The sequence below is a fragment of the Rosa rugosa genome, chromosome 7, assembly GCF_958449725.1.
Source record: "Rosa rugosa chromosome 7, drRosRugo1.1, whole genome shotgun sequence".
Classification (NCBI taxonomy): Eukaryota; Viridiplantae; Streptophyta; class Magnoliopsida; order Rosales; family Rosaceae; genus Rosa; species Rosa rugosa.
In genome coordinates this window covers 11,090,500-11,109,401 of record NC_084826.1, presented here as the reverse complement: position 1 = coordinate 11,109,401, position 18,902 = coordinate 11,090,500, and the positions used below count along the sequence as shown (strand labels likewise).

Here is an 18,902-nt window from a genome sequence, read left to right as displayed (position 1 = left end):
TTTTGTTTATTGATTTTTATGTGTTGGTTTTGAAGGTATCAATTGGACTGTGTAAGAAAGCTTTGGAGGAGAACATAATCGTGTATCTGGAAACTGGTTGTGGAAAAACCCACATAGCCGTTTTGCTTATGTATGAGCTGCACCTGTTGATCTTGAAACCTCATAAGAGATTAAGAACATACATGTGTTTCTTGCACCTACATTTCTGATGGTTTGGTACGAGTACCACAAGGCTACTGCAATCAAAGAGTACCAAGATCATAAATTTAATTTTATAACAAAGAAATTGTATACGTCAAGCAAGCATATATATCAAAACTTTTAAGAAGTGGGGTCATACCATAATTTGGTAAATCATTGATTCGATTAAAGATGAATGTCAGTATTTTCGAAACTTGTATTTATAATTTGAAATAAAACTTTTTCTTGACTTTCTTCAGATAATCTTCTAAAGTTGCTGCAATAAAACATAGATATATATGTTAGCTCAAAATAAAATAAAAATAAAAAGAAGTAGGAATTTAAATTGCACGTATGAGTTAAAATAATACTGAATTCTCAAATTTCAACGAATTAACTTCTCAATAAGCATGAGTGAAATCTATGAAATTTGAGAATGAATTTTTTATATAACATGAGAAAAGAAGATCGAATACTAAAAGACAATTTAGAGAAATGATCTTTCTTACAATAAGAAAATGTCATGAGGATAAAAACATTTCAGAACACGAAGTATATCAGACGGTGGCCTTAGAATTCTCATTCTCCGATTTTCTCAAATAGCTTATTGTCATCACTCGATTAAACTCGGTTGCATACTCACATAGAATTATGATCCATTTATAGTCGAATTAGAGCGAGAATTTCGATACTTCTTTAGAAATAATTAATAATCGTATCTAGGATTAAAATACCCTTCCTTTCATATTTATAAATTTTGTGAAATATAGATATCGTTTTATTGCATTAACGGTTTTTGAAATTATCCATAATTAATGATATTTTAACGGGTTTTTAGAAAATTCTTTTGAACCAATTCATATATTGACCTTCGGGTCAGCAATTGACTTACCTACCAGTTGCTTTTTTCTAAAGGTAAACATCATGGTCAGCCATCAAGATTACTTGTGTTTGGTATGGTGGTAAGGTAGTAGGGATAGCAATTAATGATATTTTTTATAGGTTTTTAGAAAATTCTTTTGAACCAATCCAAATATTGACTTTAGAGTCAAGCAATTGACTTACCTACCAATTGCTTTTTCTAAGGCCATGTTTGTTTTCCGGAAAGTGGGCATTGGGAAAGGAAACATTTTCCTTTCCTGCGTTTGGGACAACCAAGGAAGGGAAACATTTTCCCAAAGGAAAGGAAAAAGTGAGGGAAATTGGTTCCCTCCCCCCCCTCAGGAAACACTTTCCCAAATGAAAGGAAATTGATTCCTTTCCTTTCTGGTTACCAAACATGGCCTAAAGGTAAACACCAGGGTCAGCCATCGAGATAGCTTGTATTTGGTGTGGTGGTAAGGCAGTAGGGATAACAATGGGATGAGTTGGGGATGGGGATCAGATTAACACGCTCATCCCCAAGTTTATTCTACGCCCCATCCACTCGCCGATCCCCAATAAAAATTATTGAGGATTCCCCATCCCTATTGGGGATAAGGGCTCCATATCCGCCCCGATTTCCAATAAGAACTTAATTATTCAAATTTTTTCTTCTCTTATTTTCTTATTAAGAATTAAAAATTAGAGTTTCTAATTTTTAAATACATATTTAAATGGATCTCAATCTTTATATATATATATATATATATATATATTATTTTTTTTAATATCAAGCTAAACCAATAAAGAAATTGTAGGCACAAAAATATATATTCTTGAATTTAAAAAGAAAGAAGATAAAATAGTATTGGGTAGGTTTAGGACAATATCATCCCCGAGTAAAAACATGGGGGATTTGGGATTCCCATCCTCATTTCCCAATTGTCCCCATATTCCTCCCCCATTAGGATCCGAGATCCAATGGACCCGCCACGATGTCATCCCTATAATGGAGTGACTTCCTATTTGGGAAGTCATGTGTTTGAGCCCCATCAAAGGTGGGGATTAGGAGGAGTTTAAAAAAAAAAAATCATTTCACAAATTTTATTTTCTTCAATCTCGTTCATCTACTCAGTGATTTTTTTACTTAGTTGTGTTCAACTGCCATCTCCAAAACACTAACACACTTAAAGACACTCATTCTCTCTTGATCATAGAGGTTGGGGCTATTGTGTGAGCTTGCACTCTTTCTCTCAAACGATGGCGTTGACGATTCCAACACTGTCTTATTGCGATCAAAGCTTGGCAAGCGGCTAATTGCCAGAGTGCGGTTGCAGACCACGTTTTTGGTGACATTAGTGCCTGCTATTCAGCGATTCGTGGTGCGATGGTTGAGGCGACAGGACCTGAGTCTCTATACATAGAGGCTGGGAGATTCGATTGGATCTGACTCGATGTGGGAATGCTTTTTACGGAAGAAGGCTAAACTGACTAAGAAGAAATAAAAACACTAAAATAAAAATGCTTTATTAAAATCGTGGTTATCAACTTATCGGGCAATAGATTTCCGGAAAAGTGAGACAGATTCAAAATGCATTTTTGGGCTTAAGAATTTTTTTTTTTTTTTTGGTGAAATTTAAGTGGTTCTCACCTCATACAAAAATCAAATGCATAAAATAAAAAAATTAAAAGAAAAATAAAAAAATCAAACCACAATGAAGCTTATAGCGGTAATAAGCGGTGGACAATTAAATGCAACAAGCTCCTCCTGACTTTGAGTTTGTTTTTGAAATCCAACTCCTTTTCCTTACAGTAACTATGCAAATTACTCTTCACCAATAACAATTTAACAACCGGTGTGTTTGTGATCCTCACCTTCTGAAACGCCGTAAGGCACTTCGCTCGAAACGTCGAAACGCCGTACAGGTTTCTGCGTCTCCGTCCCCAACTTCCTCGATCAGATCCACGTCGTCGTTGAGATTCACAGCTTCCTTGCCCGACTCCACAACCAGCACCTTCAATTCGTTGACCGGCCACTCGAAATCTCTGACCTCTTTCTTCAGCGACGTCGTTTCAACCTTCTTCGCGCTGCCGATTCTCGAAGACACATCCGCGAGCAGATTCAGATCCAAGTAATCGTCGAGCTTATAATTCGTCGTTTTCAGCTTCGCCTGCGACGAGTGCTTCTGGATTTGCGCGCGGCGATCTTTCCTGCAGTAAAATTAGGACCGAAATTGGTGATAATTAGATACGAATTTCAAATCGGAGAGCGTGAGGGAGTTAGGGATCGTACGGCGGGGATGATAAGGTTGAGATCGGCGGTGGAGAGGAGGCGGAGGAAGGTCGCATGAGGCGTCTCTGAATGTCATCGACGGTGGCGAGAGGGCTCGAAGGCGAAGAAGCTCTGGCTCTTTTCCTCTCTACCATTTTTGGCGGGTGATTTTGGAATTCAAATTAAGTAAATGTAATAACCGCAAATGCTTTGTCTTTTATAGACTTTAGCCCCAGTAACAGACCCTCGAAAATCTTCAGTACTTCGTTTTCTCGATAGTGGCGTGTGCGGTGTGTGGAGTGTCGTATTAGTATTCGGTGTATGAGGTAGTTTATTACTATCGAAAATTAATTTTATTGATGCAATAATGTATTGTTATACTCAGCAAACTTTTCGCAAAACTATATAAAAAGTAATAGATTGTAATTCACAAATATTTCTGATGATGAACATTTTTTTTTTCTCGATTGATTGGTGATGAGTAGCTTTGACATATGACATTTACAGCAAAATACTTTCTGGCCTGATACAAGAAAGCAACTAGTATACAAGCTAGCATCCATTTTGTGGAAAATGGATAGGTTGTTGTAATCTACAAAACTTTCTGATGATGGGAATGAATGGTTTTGACATCTTCAACAAAATCCCATTCGTGCGGTTTGATGTATTTACTTTGATCCTACTGCACCAAGGCATCTGACATAGTCTGTATACTATATTTTGATCGATGTGAGACCAACAACAGAGTTGAAAACGACCTAGGTAGGACCTCCAAAAAAACTGCCCGGCACCCTTCTTGGTATCCCAAAATTTTGATATGCCCTGATTTCACCTTCCAGAGTGGCTGTCACAATGACCAAGCCCCAAGCTTGGGTTGTTTGGCTCGATTCATGCCCAAACAAAGAGGACCAAGAGGAAGACCAAGATGATGATGCATTGCCAGAAGACATAGAAGGTGAATCGCCACCATACCTAATAGAGGAAGGGTCTGAGCTGAATGACTCGCCAATCCCAGAATCCGTTCGAGAAATTTCAGATGGATCCTGATCTTCTGGTGGGGGAGTTGAAGGTTTCTCCGCTGTCGCATTAGGAGGAGTACTAGGATTAGTGTTTTTCTCCGCTGTTGCACTAGGAGGAGTACTAGGATTAGTGTTTTTCTTTGGAAGAGGTGGCAGGAATCTCTTGCTGTCTCCTCCGTCTTGAGTAGGTGATGCAGTTCCTGAAACTGGCTGTACAGAGGAACGTTTTGAGTGCCTCTTAGAAGAATGCACAGACACAGGCGGGGGAGGGTCACCTTTTATGGTGCCAGGCCATGGGATTGCTACTGAAACATCTTTACACTGAAAATATTCATGAGAAGTGGTGGTGATTGTGCTCTTTTTTCCTGCGGCTGACACTCGAGGCTCTTCACGCTTCCATACATATACATGAGAATCTTCACTGGCACATATAATGTACTTTCCATTGGGAGTGAATGACGCTCCAATTTGACTGCTTGTATTTCGGAAACCTGTTACATATCCATGTATTATTGACCAGAATATTTTGGAAAGGAAATGAAATGGTACTGATCATTTGATTATTATATACCTCTAAACTTATGAGTGACATCTTTACCGTCCACAATCCTAATCCGGGAATCAGCAGATGTGACAAGCATTTCAGATGGATTAATCGGAGAAAACTGTTTAGAGGACGAGAACAATCATTCCAAGGGATTTAAGCAGAAACTGTTAATTGGCAAGGAATCAGAGGGAGGACAGTTACCTGGAAACCGGTGATTTTCTTTGCTTGATTCTTCTTCTTGTTTTTAATATCAATCTGGCCTTCTTGACTTAATTTACAATCTGAATTACGAAACAAGATGAGCCTTATTATGGACTGTCTGTATGAATATATTTAAACTAGAATAAAGTTCTGCAGGGTTGTCCAATGAATATACTATGTATGAAAGACTCGTACCTTCTGCACTGTACATACGACAGTTCCCTTTGTGCGAGCCAATGACGGCAGCCTGCAGTTACAAAAAGGTATACCATAACTATAGGGAAGTGAAACAATTTAGAACCATAAGTTAGTAAGAGTCATAATAAAGTTTTCTAAGTTGATTCGACTTCATATGAAGATTCCAAGCATGCTAAAGAGTACATGAAACCAGAAAAATAACATTGTGAAAAACCATAATAGAATTGAGCTGGACCTGGCCATCTGGAGTATAGCATGCAGCGGTGACCATTTCATGAAGATCAGTCCAGTCCACCACTCTTCGATCAGGTATGTCCCATAATCGAAGCTTCGCATCAAGGGAGCCGCTGAGAAAAACACTGTCGTCCAATGGATTGAACTGTATGCAAGTTACTGCCAGACCGATTCCCATGTTAAACTCAAGAAACCAAAGGAAATTGAAATAAACAAACACCATATATGCATGTATGCTGCATAATATATAGGGTCAAACAACAAAAGCACACAACAGCTGAGCAGTGGTATATAGATGCTTCTTACCATAATCATTGTGGGCAAACATCTTTAAACAACTCTTGGTCACCATATCCCATAATCTAACAGTTTTGTCCATTGAAGATGAAAGCAATAGCTGCATGTCAGATCAAAATTAGCCCAACTTCTTGTTATATCAAAGAACATGCATATACTTTTAATCATAATTGAAATTCTCATAAGGCCAGCTTCTAACTTAACTATAACAAACCACTACATTTCAGCTTTTAAATGCAGGATCATTAGATGGCAAAGATTAGGCAAAAACTGACCTGATCTCTGGACCATGACAGGTCCAGTACTGCATCCAAATGACCTTCGAAAGAGCACACAGGTTTCTCCGAGAGGGCAAACACGAATTCGGGTACATGGACATAGTCAGGAATGGGATTAGTTTTCCTAGAAGAGCCTCCCTTCCCCTTCTTCTTCTTCTCAGAGGAAATTGCAGCTTCAGAGCTAAGACACATTGATCGATCCGGATATGGGGGCACTGAGGAGGGATGCAGCGGGTTCGCATTGCTATCCATGGACATAATCTCACATTCTTGAACTTCCCACACATGAATGACCCTGTCCTCTCCAGCACTAGCAAGAAACCTAGCATCCAAGCTAAACTTGATGGTCCAAATTGAGCCCTCATGAGCCTGAATCTCCTGGCACAAATGCAATGCTGATAGCTCCTTATATGACTTCCCAGTCTGCCTAACTTTGATCCACTCCGAACCAGTCCCCGAATTAGCCTTGCTTGATTTCTGGTCCTGCGGCAGCGGCGGCGGCGGCGACGAGGCGTGTTGATCCTTATCCCCAATTAGTACACTCACAGCACTCCCCACACCTTTTATGCTATTCTTCAAGAGAGCCACCTTTCTCTTGCTCATCCTCAAACTCTTTGACACAAACGAATTGGCTCCTGCCGGTACCTTCCTCTCAATCCCGGCTTCAATGTTGACATTTTGCCGCCGCATCACCTCCTTCACCACCGGCGAGTACCCGACGGACTTCTCAAACTCGTCCATGGTCAATTTCTTCCCCGTTTGGAGATCACTAAACTTGTTCCAACACCCGTTTTGATCGTACTCGTTCACAATGAACTCGGTTCCCGTGTCCAGATTTTTAATCAAGAAGAACGCCCCTAAATTGTTGGTGAACTCCGTCGACAATGCGGCGCTGTTTTGCCTAGATCGGACGGTCTTGGTTCCTCCGTCGCTTTGAGGCGTCGTGGAAAAACACATCTTAGAGCTAGGCGCCGCGATCGCCGACGACGTTCTTGTCAGCCGTTGTTTCGAGACAGTGCCAATTACCTCCTCTTTCCTACGTTTATCGGCCGAGAAAGCTTCGATCTCTCCTTCAGATCTGGACCGTACAAGCATCACCGGCAACGGCGAATTCGAAGCCCCCGGCTCCGGCTCCGGATCGGGATCGGGTTCGGGCGCCGTTTCGGGAACTTGTATCTTTTCCCGAGAGCGAGTAGGGCAACTCGTAACGGCCGGAAAGACGCCGTTTGGGGCTTTATTCGAAACGAGGCGTCTGAAGCTGACGATGTCCTTGCCGCCGTTGGCCAATCCCATGCCCTGCAACAACCGCCTGCGGCGTTCGGAGATCGACCCCGGCGCGGCCATCCAGATGTTGTAGTCCGGCGACATCGGAGGCGACGAGGCGAAGGACGGCTCGGCGGCGGCGGCGGACAAGGCTCGCAGCACCTCGACGTCGTTTCGGACGGAGGAGACGCAGGAGGCGAAGGACATGCGACTGTCGTCGAAGTCCTCATCGTCGGAGGAGGAGGCTTCGAGGTCGATAGGCACGGCGGAGGAGATTCTCTCCCGGGACTCGAAGAAGCGGTCGTCGTCTTCTTCGTCGTGGAGGCCGTCCCAGTTCATAGCGAACGTCCTCTTACGCTCCATCTTCGGCTCCATGATCATCTCGTTGCATTTAGGGTTTCGAATTACAGGGGCGATCGAGCTTTTCTGTGATTGTTCAAAGAAATTGGATTCAGTGATTTTGAGTGAAATGAAAAAGGGATTGTGTGATTGATGAGGGTGGGGAAGAGAAAGTGGAAGAGAGAAAAATGAGGGGGCGGGTGTTAGGTGGTTAATTACCGTTATGTTTGTGGAGGCAAAGAGAAACAGTCAAGAGGGAAGGAGAAGCTTTATTTTAATGGTGGATTTCGCGCGTTATTTTTCATTTCATTCCTTCACGTCTATTATAATATAGAGGGTATTTATTACCACCATTCTATGTATGTCGTTTGCCACTCACTGCTTGCCACGTCACTGTGCTTGGATTCGGTTTTAATGAAGGCCCAAACAAGCACCGGGCTTTGCGAAGTGGAAACCCAAACATAAAGTAGCATTTAAGGTCCTTAACTCCTTAAGTTTGTACCACAAAAGGTACCCCTCTGAAGTTTTTGGATTAGTGAGTTCAACTTAAGTATAGGGGAGGGACATTCTTTCCCTTTTCAAAAAACAAAATAAAATTTAGTGCTCCTTATTCTTTTGACGAGCATACTATAGCTGTCTCTTAATGAGATCTTAATTAATTTTTTACCGTAGTGATATAGCTCGAGTGTTGAATTAGATGACGCATGTCATAGACAGAGTCATGCAGATCCTCTATGCAGACGTTAATTACTTAATTATACTAGGTGGTGATGGTATACATAGTATATATACACAATGTTTGAATTTATAATATTTTCTCTGTACTGTTATATTAATTGGACAGTAGAATCTACACACTAGTGTAGGTATATTCATTTGGAGTGGAGTACTTATGCCACATTTATATTAGGATCGAGTTGGACTTTAGTTATCCCTATTTTGCTACCCCTAAGTCTTCAAAAGATTCATTCCAATGCAAAGTGGCGAGGGATCCTATATCATGGCATTAAAGACAAGAATCATTATGTAATGAGGGTTTTAATTAATCACAAAGTCAATAGGTTTGTTAATTTAAGAAATCAATAATACGACATGTGGTGCAGCCATGTTACTGCAAATCTAACATGATCACCATCAGATGCATACTGGAAATTTGATTATAAAAGAGGGTTCTATTCAAGCGTGCCTTCACCAAATTAAAGTTCCAATAATCGTAGAGACTTAACTTCATCCTCATTGGTGTTTACACTTACACTAATGCTTCAAACAAATGAGATGGACAAATTGGAAATAGTAAAAAATTTCTTACATCACCTGAGATTCTGAGAATGTTCCCTAGCTCTTTGTTCTTTTCGCGTAGATCAGAGATATAAAGCCAAAATAGAATTGTAGTAGTCGATCCCATGTCTATTTAGTAGTTGAGAAACTTGGTGAGCAGATCGTGGAGCATGTTTGCTTAGCTTTATTGGAGAACTAAGTCTTGCTATATTATACAAACCTAACAAGAATTCTATGAGCTAAGCTAAAGGCGTTTGATTGAGGCCTCCCAAACCTTCAAATCGAAACTTGATTAATCAATTATTATCCACTAAAATGTCAAAGTTTCCTTTAATTATATGCCCATACACAAACCTTAGTCCACTATTTGTGTAGTACAACCTTTAATTTGTTGCTTTTATAAAGTTACGTAATAACATTTTATATCTAGTGTATTTCACAAATCGCTTTTTTACTCTTAAGTTTAAGAATTCAAGTAAAATTATATTACGGTATAGATTTAATTACATAAGCATAAGTGTGTAGAGTAGAACTCTTTTAAACCCTAAGCAATGAATAAATAAAAAATGTAACGATATCCCTTAACGATTGTTAAATACACCATTAGTTATTTTCGGGTAGTTTATCTCACATACAATATCAATATCATTGAAGTAAACACATAATTAGACAGTTTTATATGATCATCAAAATATGTACGTGTTTTTTATTTTTTGAGCTTTCGGAATTTCGGATTAGTGTCAAGCTCGTTAGCTCTACATCACAAACATAATTTTTATATTTATTTTGAAAATACATCAAAAACTGAATTTATGCCCATAAGAATCGATTGAAAAGGAAAATTATAGAGTAACAAAAGTTGTTACTTTTAATTAATACTCGGGTATGATTAAGTAATTAACTCTAGAGGAACAGTAACAGTAACAGCTATTTACGGTTTATAAAAAAAACTTAAAAAAGATTAAACTCTATTTAATTAACCAGAAGATCAACTATCCTAACGTTAAAATTGGCTTCTTCGATCCTCTCCATGGGGCCCAAGATCATATAGAATCCAAAGAGACTTCTTCTACGCGACATGAAGAGCAGAAGAATCTTATAGCTAAACATAAAAAACATGAAGGAAGAATCTATTCACACCAGAAAACAATTAAACGTAAAATTCTTCAGAAACTTTATTGCTTTTTATTTCATCATCATCATATCTCAGTCTCTGAGAATCCATTCCCTTTTTTCTTTAGAAAACAGAGAATAACACCTTGAGCACAAAAGAACACACATTATGTCTATCACTCTTTCTTGTTCTGTACTTCATCTTTCACAACTTTACAGCCACCCTCTGGATTGGAGTTTTAACAAAGCTCTCAAGAACAACCAAAAAAGAGAAAAGAAAATAAAAGAAAGAGAAAAAATTTAATTAATTGGGTTAATCGCAGAGTTGCGTATAATTAACTACATTGTTTACCGGAAGACCGGAAAAGTAGTCAGAATCGAACGGTTCAGACGGCGCCATCTGGGCTGGCTTTCTTGATCTTGCAGCGAAAATCGTACTGCGGCGGAAACAGCGCGTCGAATTCTTCTTCCGAGAGCTTAATCTGGATTCTCTTGCGAGAAGAAGCGCTTGGCGAATTAAGCGCTTTTCGTTTCCGCAGGGGTATTCTCGTCTTTTTCGGTGCAGGCGGGCACTCTGTGATCACGGGAATTCTGTGATTCACCGGCGTTCTGAAACCGTCGTTGTCGTGGTCTTCCACTACGACGTTTTCGCTGCCGGATTCCTCTGTGACTGACGAAGACGACGAAGTTTCGGGTGGTCCTGCTTGTCCTTTCTTGGCACCATCTTCCGTCTTGGAAATTTCGAACTTGATCCTGTCGTCTTGGGGAAGAAGACGATTGGGATCCGAAGGGTTAGCGGATTTCGGGTCGGGTTGTTTGGAATCCATGAAAAAAAAAGCTCCGCTCTGAAATTAGAAGAGATAGGGGATCGAGTTAATATATAATAGCGGAAAGAAGAGCGAACCCGGCCAGATAAGAATAGGAGTGTGAAAGATCAAATTCACCTTCTTTTCCTGATTCTATTGGCTTTTGAGAGAGAAGATGAAAGATTGAGTCTTCGAGAGAAAGAGAGAGAGGTAGAGAAGGTGATGGGTTATATGCAAATGGGTTGTTGTTGATGAACTGAGAAGAAGGGAGAGTCTGTATTTAGCAGTAGAGAGAGGACATAATAGCATAACGTCTTTGACATGGTTGTTTGAGGACTACGCTTTCCCCTTTTTTTTTTTTTTTTTTTTAAGTTTCTGATGTAATGTAGAACTTTTTGGTGCATCTATGCACGTGGCATGTTATTTGGGGACCATGGAGAGAAGAGAGAGATTTTCTCGTGGTATTTTGGACCTGAAATATCGAGATGCTTTGTTTACCTAGCAAGCAAGGCCAAACCCTAATAAAATACAATTTTTACTTCTACATAGTGTTTAAGTTAAACCCTAGGTACTCTTTAAAAAAAAAAAAATGAAGAAGAAGAAGATTAAACCTTAGTTGATAAGTTCGGAAGTAAGAATTCTATATTCGTAAAACTCACGAATCATGAATGTAATACAGCTTGAGTCAGTTGTTTTACTTATATGCGTTGAAGTACAATTTTTATAAAATGAAGTTGTATATAAATTCTACCTCCGTTAGAGCAGACAATCGAGTGCATGCATTATATAATTCGGGATGTGATATACAGGTAATAATAGATAGTGAGTACCATTATTTGGTTTTCCATTTTATTTAGGGTTTGAGTTTAGCTCACCTTTAAGACTCCTTAAAGGCTTTTAAACACAGCTTTATAACAGTAACAATATTAGGTAACCTTGTCCATTAAAGCTTGAAGCTATCGCCTCTTTTAGCCACTAAAGCATGACTGAAACCCCCCACAATCTTTCTCACAATAAGCAGGGGGTGGTTGGAACCACCGACTTACAAAGTAGGTTATAACTAATAATAAATAAACTTACCATCATATCATTCCATAACTTCCATTAATATAACCACCTACATGATTCAATTGCTATCTAGCTACTGCATATAGATCGATCACCCCGCTTGAATGGTTCTCACCCTTACAGTGATCTGAGTAATACTTACTAGTATGGTATGCTTCATGACTTGAGTTTGAAAAAAGAAACGTAAAACTTACTAAAAAGAAAAGTAAAACTTACCAAAATTATGGTTCATGAAGCACCAAATATCACTGACCATCCAGGCTATAGGTGGTGATTAACTTTGTGTGGGAATAGATAAGGTAGTAGGTCGCCTAAGCACCTAACCAATTTAGCTCAACTACTTAATTAATTAAGTCCTTGACAATTAACATAATGCTCTTCTACTCTTCATTGATGGAAAGCAACAAGATTCAAATTCAAATCTTAATGCCCAGAATGATATTACTCATATTAGAGCTATCCATTAAGGATCATTAATTAGTCATTCATCGAGTATAAAGATGATGATATTTGGTGGTGCGTGGGTGGCAAAATTAAAACTAATGGTCCATAATCCACAACGTTGATGATGACGTGACATATATGTGGGTTTAGTTCGATACTTAGATCATAGCTCATGTATTGTTGTGTCAAGTTGAGCCTCTAAATGGGCTATGTCTATGTGCTTCATACCTTGGATACGATTGTTGTTAATTATGACGCTGCTCGGGTCTAGTTGGGAGTCGGTTCCAGTAATACACACACACATGCAGTCCTTCTATGCTAAGGAGGTCCAAAAAGTTCATGTTCATTGTTGTAAATTGCAGTTTTGAATGTCTCAACGATCATCAATTTGGCTGAATTTTTGCAGAGATGATCTATACATTAGGACCTAAAAACTGAACGGTTAAGATGTAAATATGTGATCGAAAAGTGACAAAAAACTGGAAATCCGTACCTAAGCTTAGGTAAGAATGTCCTTAGCCAAGAAGGACTGATATATATATATATATATATATATATATATATATATATATATATATATATATATAGGCCCGTTCTGTAGCGGACATCCGCACTTCGCTAAAGTGCGAACGTCGACGCTTCTGCGGCGTTTCAGGCTGCGACGGCTGCTCGGGGCTTGCCGGACGGAGGCCAGAGGCATCCTACACCGTTCTGGGCAGCGATCGAGGTCAAAGGAGATCGAGATTGCAGGTTCTGGGCAGCGACTTGACCTGCAACTGCAAGGTTCTGGGCAGCGCTACAACCTCGTCGCCGGCGACTTCATCCGATTGCAGACTGGTCCGTCCGACCCCTGGCCTCCGTCGCGCCCCGAGCAGAGCTGCAGCGTCGACGTCCGCACTTTAGTGAAAGTACGGACGTCCTCTTTGGAACGCCTCCGTGTGTGTGTGTGTGTGTATATATATATATATATACATATGATAAGAGGAGAACGTCCGCACTGCCCCAAAAGTGCGGACGTCGATGCTTTTGCAGCATTCAGGTGCCGACGGCGGCGCGGGTCTTGCCGGATGGAGGTCATGGGTCAATCTTGTCCTTCTTCTTGCTGGTGGACTCGCCGACTACCAATTTGCAGTCGACCTTGATCAGGCTTGAAGTTTCAGGTGAGGTCGCTGCCCAGAACCTTCGACCTCGATCTCCATGGTGAAGTGGTCTGAGATGCTTCTGGCCTTCGTCCGGCAAGATCCGTGTCTCCGTCGGCGCCTGAACGCTGCAGAAGTATCGACGTCCGCGTTTTTGGGACAGTGCGGACGTCCGTCTCAAAACAAGCTTGTATATATATATATATATATATATATATATATATATATATATAGACACACACACTCATTTTTTTTTTCTGGCTATGCCTATGTCGGATAAGAAATTACGTATTTAGATAGTAACTCTTATATATAATGTCATATTAAGTGGCTCAATCAAAACCAACATCTCACGTTGCCAAAAAAAAAAAAAAAAAACTAATGTGAGGCAACAAATAAAAAAAACTTATCGATACATGCATGAAATGTATTTCGGCTACATGCATGAAGGTGTATGTGATTAAACTAATAAATGATCGATGGATTTCATACATTAATTGTATTGGATTCCTGATGAGTTCTACTGGAGCTGGAGGAACATACTCATTGAAGATTTGTAACCTAGGATTCTCCCCAGCTGAAAGATAGAGAGAGGTTGGGGATTTGGTAACCTTCAGCGGTTAGTGAAAAAGCAAAGTGATTTGGTAACCCTTCCGATTCAAGTTTCAATAAACTCCACTCGCGATATGATATTTTGACGAGAAAACGGTAATCCCGGCATAGCGCGCGCCTTGAGTGTAAGAGCTGGTATGGTTTTCATCATCAAGACATCAAATATTCAAGGAGTTCTTCTACTCACGCTCCTTCGGGTACGTGAAGATGACGCTCTGGTAATTTAAGTTTTGCAATTTGGTCAATAGAAATCCAATGAAATTTGTTCCTCTAACCAATTTGTTCCTCTTCAATCTGTGATTAGAGAGGGTAATGCACACAAAACACTTTACAGTCAAGTTTAATTATATAATAGTGGATGAGCATATGCTTGCTTGATCAAGCTTTTCTATAGTCTTAATCTTACAGGTAAAATTTTAAAAATGATGTTGAAATGACGCGCGTGATGATTATTCACTCTTTAGTTATCTGTAGTATTGCGAGTCTAATAGCTCTATAGAAATTCATACTCTTTGCACTTTGTAGAAGCAAGATCTATGCTCGTTAAATTATTGATTGTATCTTTTTGTATAGATGAATTTTACATAGGTCTCTAATTTATAAGAGATATGATCAATAACGTAACTAATATACTCATTGTATATATAAGAATGAATAGTTGAAATTTCTAAATATCTCTATTTAGTTAGCGTTTTAATTGAGTACTTGTTCGAGTTAGAAGAACTGAAACTTGAAAGAAAAGAGAGAAGGTCGATCACCATGGGAGGTAATAATGAGAGAGGTAGAGTAACGTACAAAGCAAAAGATAAATAAAATTATAACAGTGGTACTGAACACAAACTCGCACGGGATGAGGAATATTGTAGAGTCTGCTAATTGATATGAATGATTTGGCCAACCATCATATCTCGTGTAACACAATCAATCAATCATGTCTTTTCCTTCGACTTGCTCCAGATTCAACGCACAACATGCACCCGTTGTCTAAAATCAAACCCCACGAATCTTCATTGGACTCTGTACTTTTAAATTCAGTCCCTGCCTTCAGCCAAAAAAAAAAAAATTTCGGTCCTGCCTGCATATATTAATTGTTAGAGTACTATGAAAAATAGAGAAAAGCAGGAAAAATAGAGAGAAAGCTGAAGAATTTGATAGATCCAAGGCTTCAATTGTATTGATAGAGTATCAGGTACATGTATTTATACTACAGCACATATATCTAACTTGAGTTGGAAAATCACATTTTTACCCTTAACACCCTCCCTCAAGCTGATGGGAGAGAACCTACCATCAGATTGCATTAGAAAAGACCTAAAGACTTCAGCAACACAGTAACCTGTAATATTAGTTTCAAACTTTCAACCAGGATTAATGAGTGGCAGTGATTGCCATAGCTTCAGAGGATAAGAGGTCTGCCTACAGTTCAATATAGTAGTATCTGGAGGAGTTGCCATAAATGTGGTCACTGGAGCAGAACTTAAAAGGCCATCAACTTCAGATGTGGTAGTAATGGATGTACTTGGAACAATAGCCAATAACAGGGAACCAAGTAAGCCCATCTCAGCATTGTTTGAAGTAGTTGGGGCAGCTGAAACAGAGCCAAATGGACCACCCGAAACATAACCACATGGAACAAATTCAACAAAAGGCTCTGGTACCAGTTTTGCAGATGATACAGAAGTAACTGGAGCACTGGTTGCTTGGCTTGGATTATAGCTTACAGGTGGAGAAGAAGCTTTGGGAGCAGAAACTCTAACATCAACAACAGGGACACAAGCTTGTGCCTTTTGGTCATCCCTTATCTTGTGATCCCCTTTGACTTGATCAAATTTATTGACAGCTGAAACATATGGTTTTTCGGATGCACTGTAACAAGAAACAACATCAGAAAATGGAGAGAGCTCATTATCGCCTGCATTTGAGTTGAAGTTGCCACTGAAAGTTCTTGTATTCTGAGACTGCACCACATTGTGTTGTGACATAGGTCTATGAGAAAAGCTTCCAACATTATTTGCCTATGTCATTCCATTGTCTGAAGTTGTACCAAATTGCTGTGTAAATGAACCATTAGAGCCATTAGTGTGCAAAGCATTGGGGTACTGTAAGTATGCACCATTTCCATTATTATATTGAGCCATAAACCCACATGTAGAAGAAACACCATTGACAACTTGCTGCTGAGGTATAGTAGGCTGAGGCATGGGATATGAAGGATTCACATAACCAATAGTAGGTGAAGTACCATGCATGACATAAGGTGCCTGATTCATAGTAACACAACCATTTATGATTGGAGTACTCTGAAACATATGTTGCGATTCAAAAGGTCCATTATTGTTTATCATTGTAGCACCTTGAAAACTATGTTGAAAGTTGGTACTACCTGGTGTAGATGAGACAGGAGAACCTGAGAAACCCATTGATATATTATGAGAGGAAGGAATTATGAATCCAGTAGATGCAGGTGGCTGAACATAACCCATATGACTCATAGCAACAACATTATGACCATTATAAGCATTTATATGGGTAGTTCCAGTGGATAGACCATAAGTTGCAGGATTGATAAATGCATTTCCAATAGCAATTCCATTATGTGCAATCATGGCTGTAAGAAAAGGCAATGGTAGTGCTTTGTGCTTCAGCACAGGAGCATAAGCAAATGATCTTGATTCTTGAACAATATCAGACTCAGCATCCAATAATATTGTGCGAAGCTCGCTTAGAGATATTGGCATCTGTTGGGCTCTGATGATAGTCTTTATGGTCGCATATTCAACAGGCAATCCATTTAGGATCAGAAACACTATATCGTCATCAGGAATGAAAACTCCAGCAACAGAGAGTTGGTCCCGGACAGTTTTAAAGCGTTCCATATACTTGTCTATACTATCTTTCCCTTTATGAATTTTCTGCATTGAGGTCTGGAGCTCGAAAGCTTTGAACTTTGAAAGTTTAGCATACCTCTCATAAAGCGAAAACCAGACATCTTTTGAGGTTTTGCTCCCAACAATAAAAGAAAGAGCATTAAGGGACAAAGTACCAGCTAGTAATGTCATTAAAGCAGAGTCATTCCTCCTCCAAGCCTTATACTCTTGTGTAAGCTCTTAGGTAATACTACCCTCTTTTGTTATTTTGTATTGTGGAGGACATGGAATAGACCCATCAATGTATCCCATTAGATCACACCCTACCAACATTGACTCGAGCATAAACCTCCAAATTACGTAATTAGTGTCATCCAAGCGAACTGTGATTGCATTACTGAAATTGGATAGTAGAGAAAGCTTTAGCTCATTGTTCTTATACATGATTCAAGGTGGCAAAGGTTGAAACTATGATTCCTTTAATGTAGAAAAGCAGAGAAAATACGAATTCCTATCTTGAATAAGCAGGAGGCAACCTACTCCAAAACCTGGAGTAACTATAATATGGAAGTTAATGAAATATTCATCACAAAACTCAACAACCTTCAATAATTGGCAACAAACTTTATTTGTAATATCTGAGTAGAGTTCTTCAATAGGAGTCCAAAATCAACATATACTCGTCTCACACAAAAATACCCAAATGCAGAATCAAAGAGAATTATCCCAACATTTCAAGACAGTTCCAGTCTTCTTCAATCAAATTTCCACCATGATTCACTTAATATTTGCAAGAATCAACAAATTTCACTAATCTTGATTGGTTTCTTGATGACAGTCTGAACGTCTAGAATTCTAGGTTTTTCCCTTTTATTCAATCTATAACAAATCTCCATGAATAACTTGTTTCAATCAGTAATAGAGTGCTCAAAACACAATCCAAAGCTTCGATGTAGAAATTATCAACAAGTCTCAACAATTTTAACAAAACCCAAAACCAAATCCACGAAGATGAACTTATCTGAAAAAGCTTGAATCACACTTCTGATATGCTTGAATCATAAGCAGAATAGAGACTAAGAATATGAATTTCTTGAACAAACTAGGTCGCTGGCGCGGATTTCCCATCCCAATCGAACCTGGCTCTTGATGCCATGTTAGAGTACTATGAAAAATAGAGAAAAGCAGGAAAAATAGAGAGAAAGCTGAAGAATTTGATAGATCCAAGGCTTCAATTGTATTGATAGAGTATCAGGTACATGTATTTATACTACAGCACATATATCTAACTTGAGTTGGAAAATCACATTTTTACCCTTAACATTAATAAGGCTGCTCACACTGAGAAGTGAGAACATAAGAACCCTAACCAGAATATACCAAGCTATCGGACCCAACTTTTCATATATACTACCAATGCTTCTCAAAGAAGTGAATCTACTGTCATGTATACGCCGGATTGATCGTAGTAACAGAGCCAATTAGAATTTGATATCACGGAGCAAATATTCCTTTAAATGCTTCTCCAAGGCATTTCAAGAAAGAAAACAGAAAAAAATTAATTTGCCGCTTCCGTTTTAGAGAAATTGGTACAAAATTGCATCACTGGTGGCTGCTCGAGTTTAATAAGGAGAGGAGGCTAGGCCAGGTAGTTTTGTGGGGAGATTGATCCAACGTTAACAAGAGTTGCATACTGATACAACATTAATATATTGAAGAAGCGCGTTAATCCATCATTTAGCTTTGTAGTTCTACATACGTTGCTTTACGTACAATACTCGTGTAAGTCAAAATATAAAATATTTGATAAAATATCTCGAATAAACTTTGAAAGAAATTAAACAACGTACAAAATCCGGCAGCTATACGTGATAATTTTGTATGAA

At 39.2% G+C, this 18,902-nt stretch overlaps 2 protein-coding genes across 2 annotated transcripts; both read right to left on the bottom strand.

The window, feature by feature from the left end:
- Positions 1-2,790: 2,790 nt before the first annotated feature.
- On the bottom strand, positions 2,791-3,704 carry LOC133723803 (uncharacterized). The gene is made up of 2 exons (XM_062150668.1): positions 3,335-3,704; positions 2,791-3,252 (listed from the first exon to the last, which is right to left on the bottom strand). The coding sequence occupies exons 1-2, from the start codon at positions 3,466-3,468 to the stop codon at positions 2,913-2,915; spliced, it is 474 nt and encodes a 157-aa protein (XP_062006652.1). The 5' UTR covers positions 3,469-3,704; the 3' UTR covers positions 2,791-2,912.
- A 54-nt stretch (positions 3,705-3,758) lies between these two features.
- On the bottom strand, positions 3,759-7,961 carry LOC133723802 (uncharacterized). Its single transcript, XM_062150667.1, has 7 exons — positions 6,085-7,961; positions 5,819-5,909; positions 5,514-5,671; positions 5,276-5,327; positions 5,081-5,160; positions 4,904-4,997; positions 3,759-4,823 (listed from the first exon to the last, which is right to left on the bottom strand). Exons 1-7 carry the CDS (start codon positions 7,729-7,731, stop codon positions 4,072-4,074), a joined length of 2,874 nt encoding a protein of 957 aa, XP_062006651.1. The 5' UTR covers positions 7,732-7,961; the 3' UTR covers positions 3,759-4,071.
- Positions 7,962-18,902: the final 10,941 nt, after the last annotated feature.

Coding starts and splice junctions, on each gene's coding strand:
- LOC133723803 (XM_062150668.1), bottom strand. CDS start 3,468: ATGGTAGAGAGGAAAAGAGCCAGAGCTTCTTCGCCTTCGAGCCCTCTC. Junction 3,253..3,334: donor TCAACCTTATCATCCCCGCC/GTACGATCCCTA, acceptor ATTTTACTGCAG/GAAAGATCGCCGCGCGCAAA.
- LOC133723802 (XM_062150667.1), bottom strand. CDS start 7,731: ATGATCATGGAGCCGAAGATGGAGCGTAAGAGGACGTTCGCTATGAAC. Junction 5,161..5,275: donor TCGTATGTACAGTGCAGAAG/GTACGAGTCTTT, acceptor TTCGTAATTCAG/ATTGTAAATTAAGTCAAGAA. Junction 4,998..5,080: donor AGAAAATCACCGGTTTCCAG/GTAACTGTCCTC, acceptor TCCTCTAAACAG/TTTTCTCCGATTAATCCATC.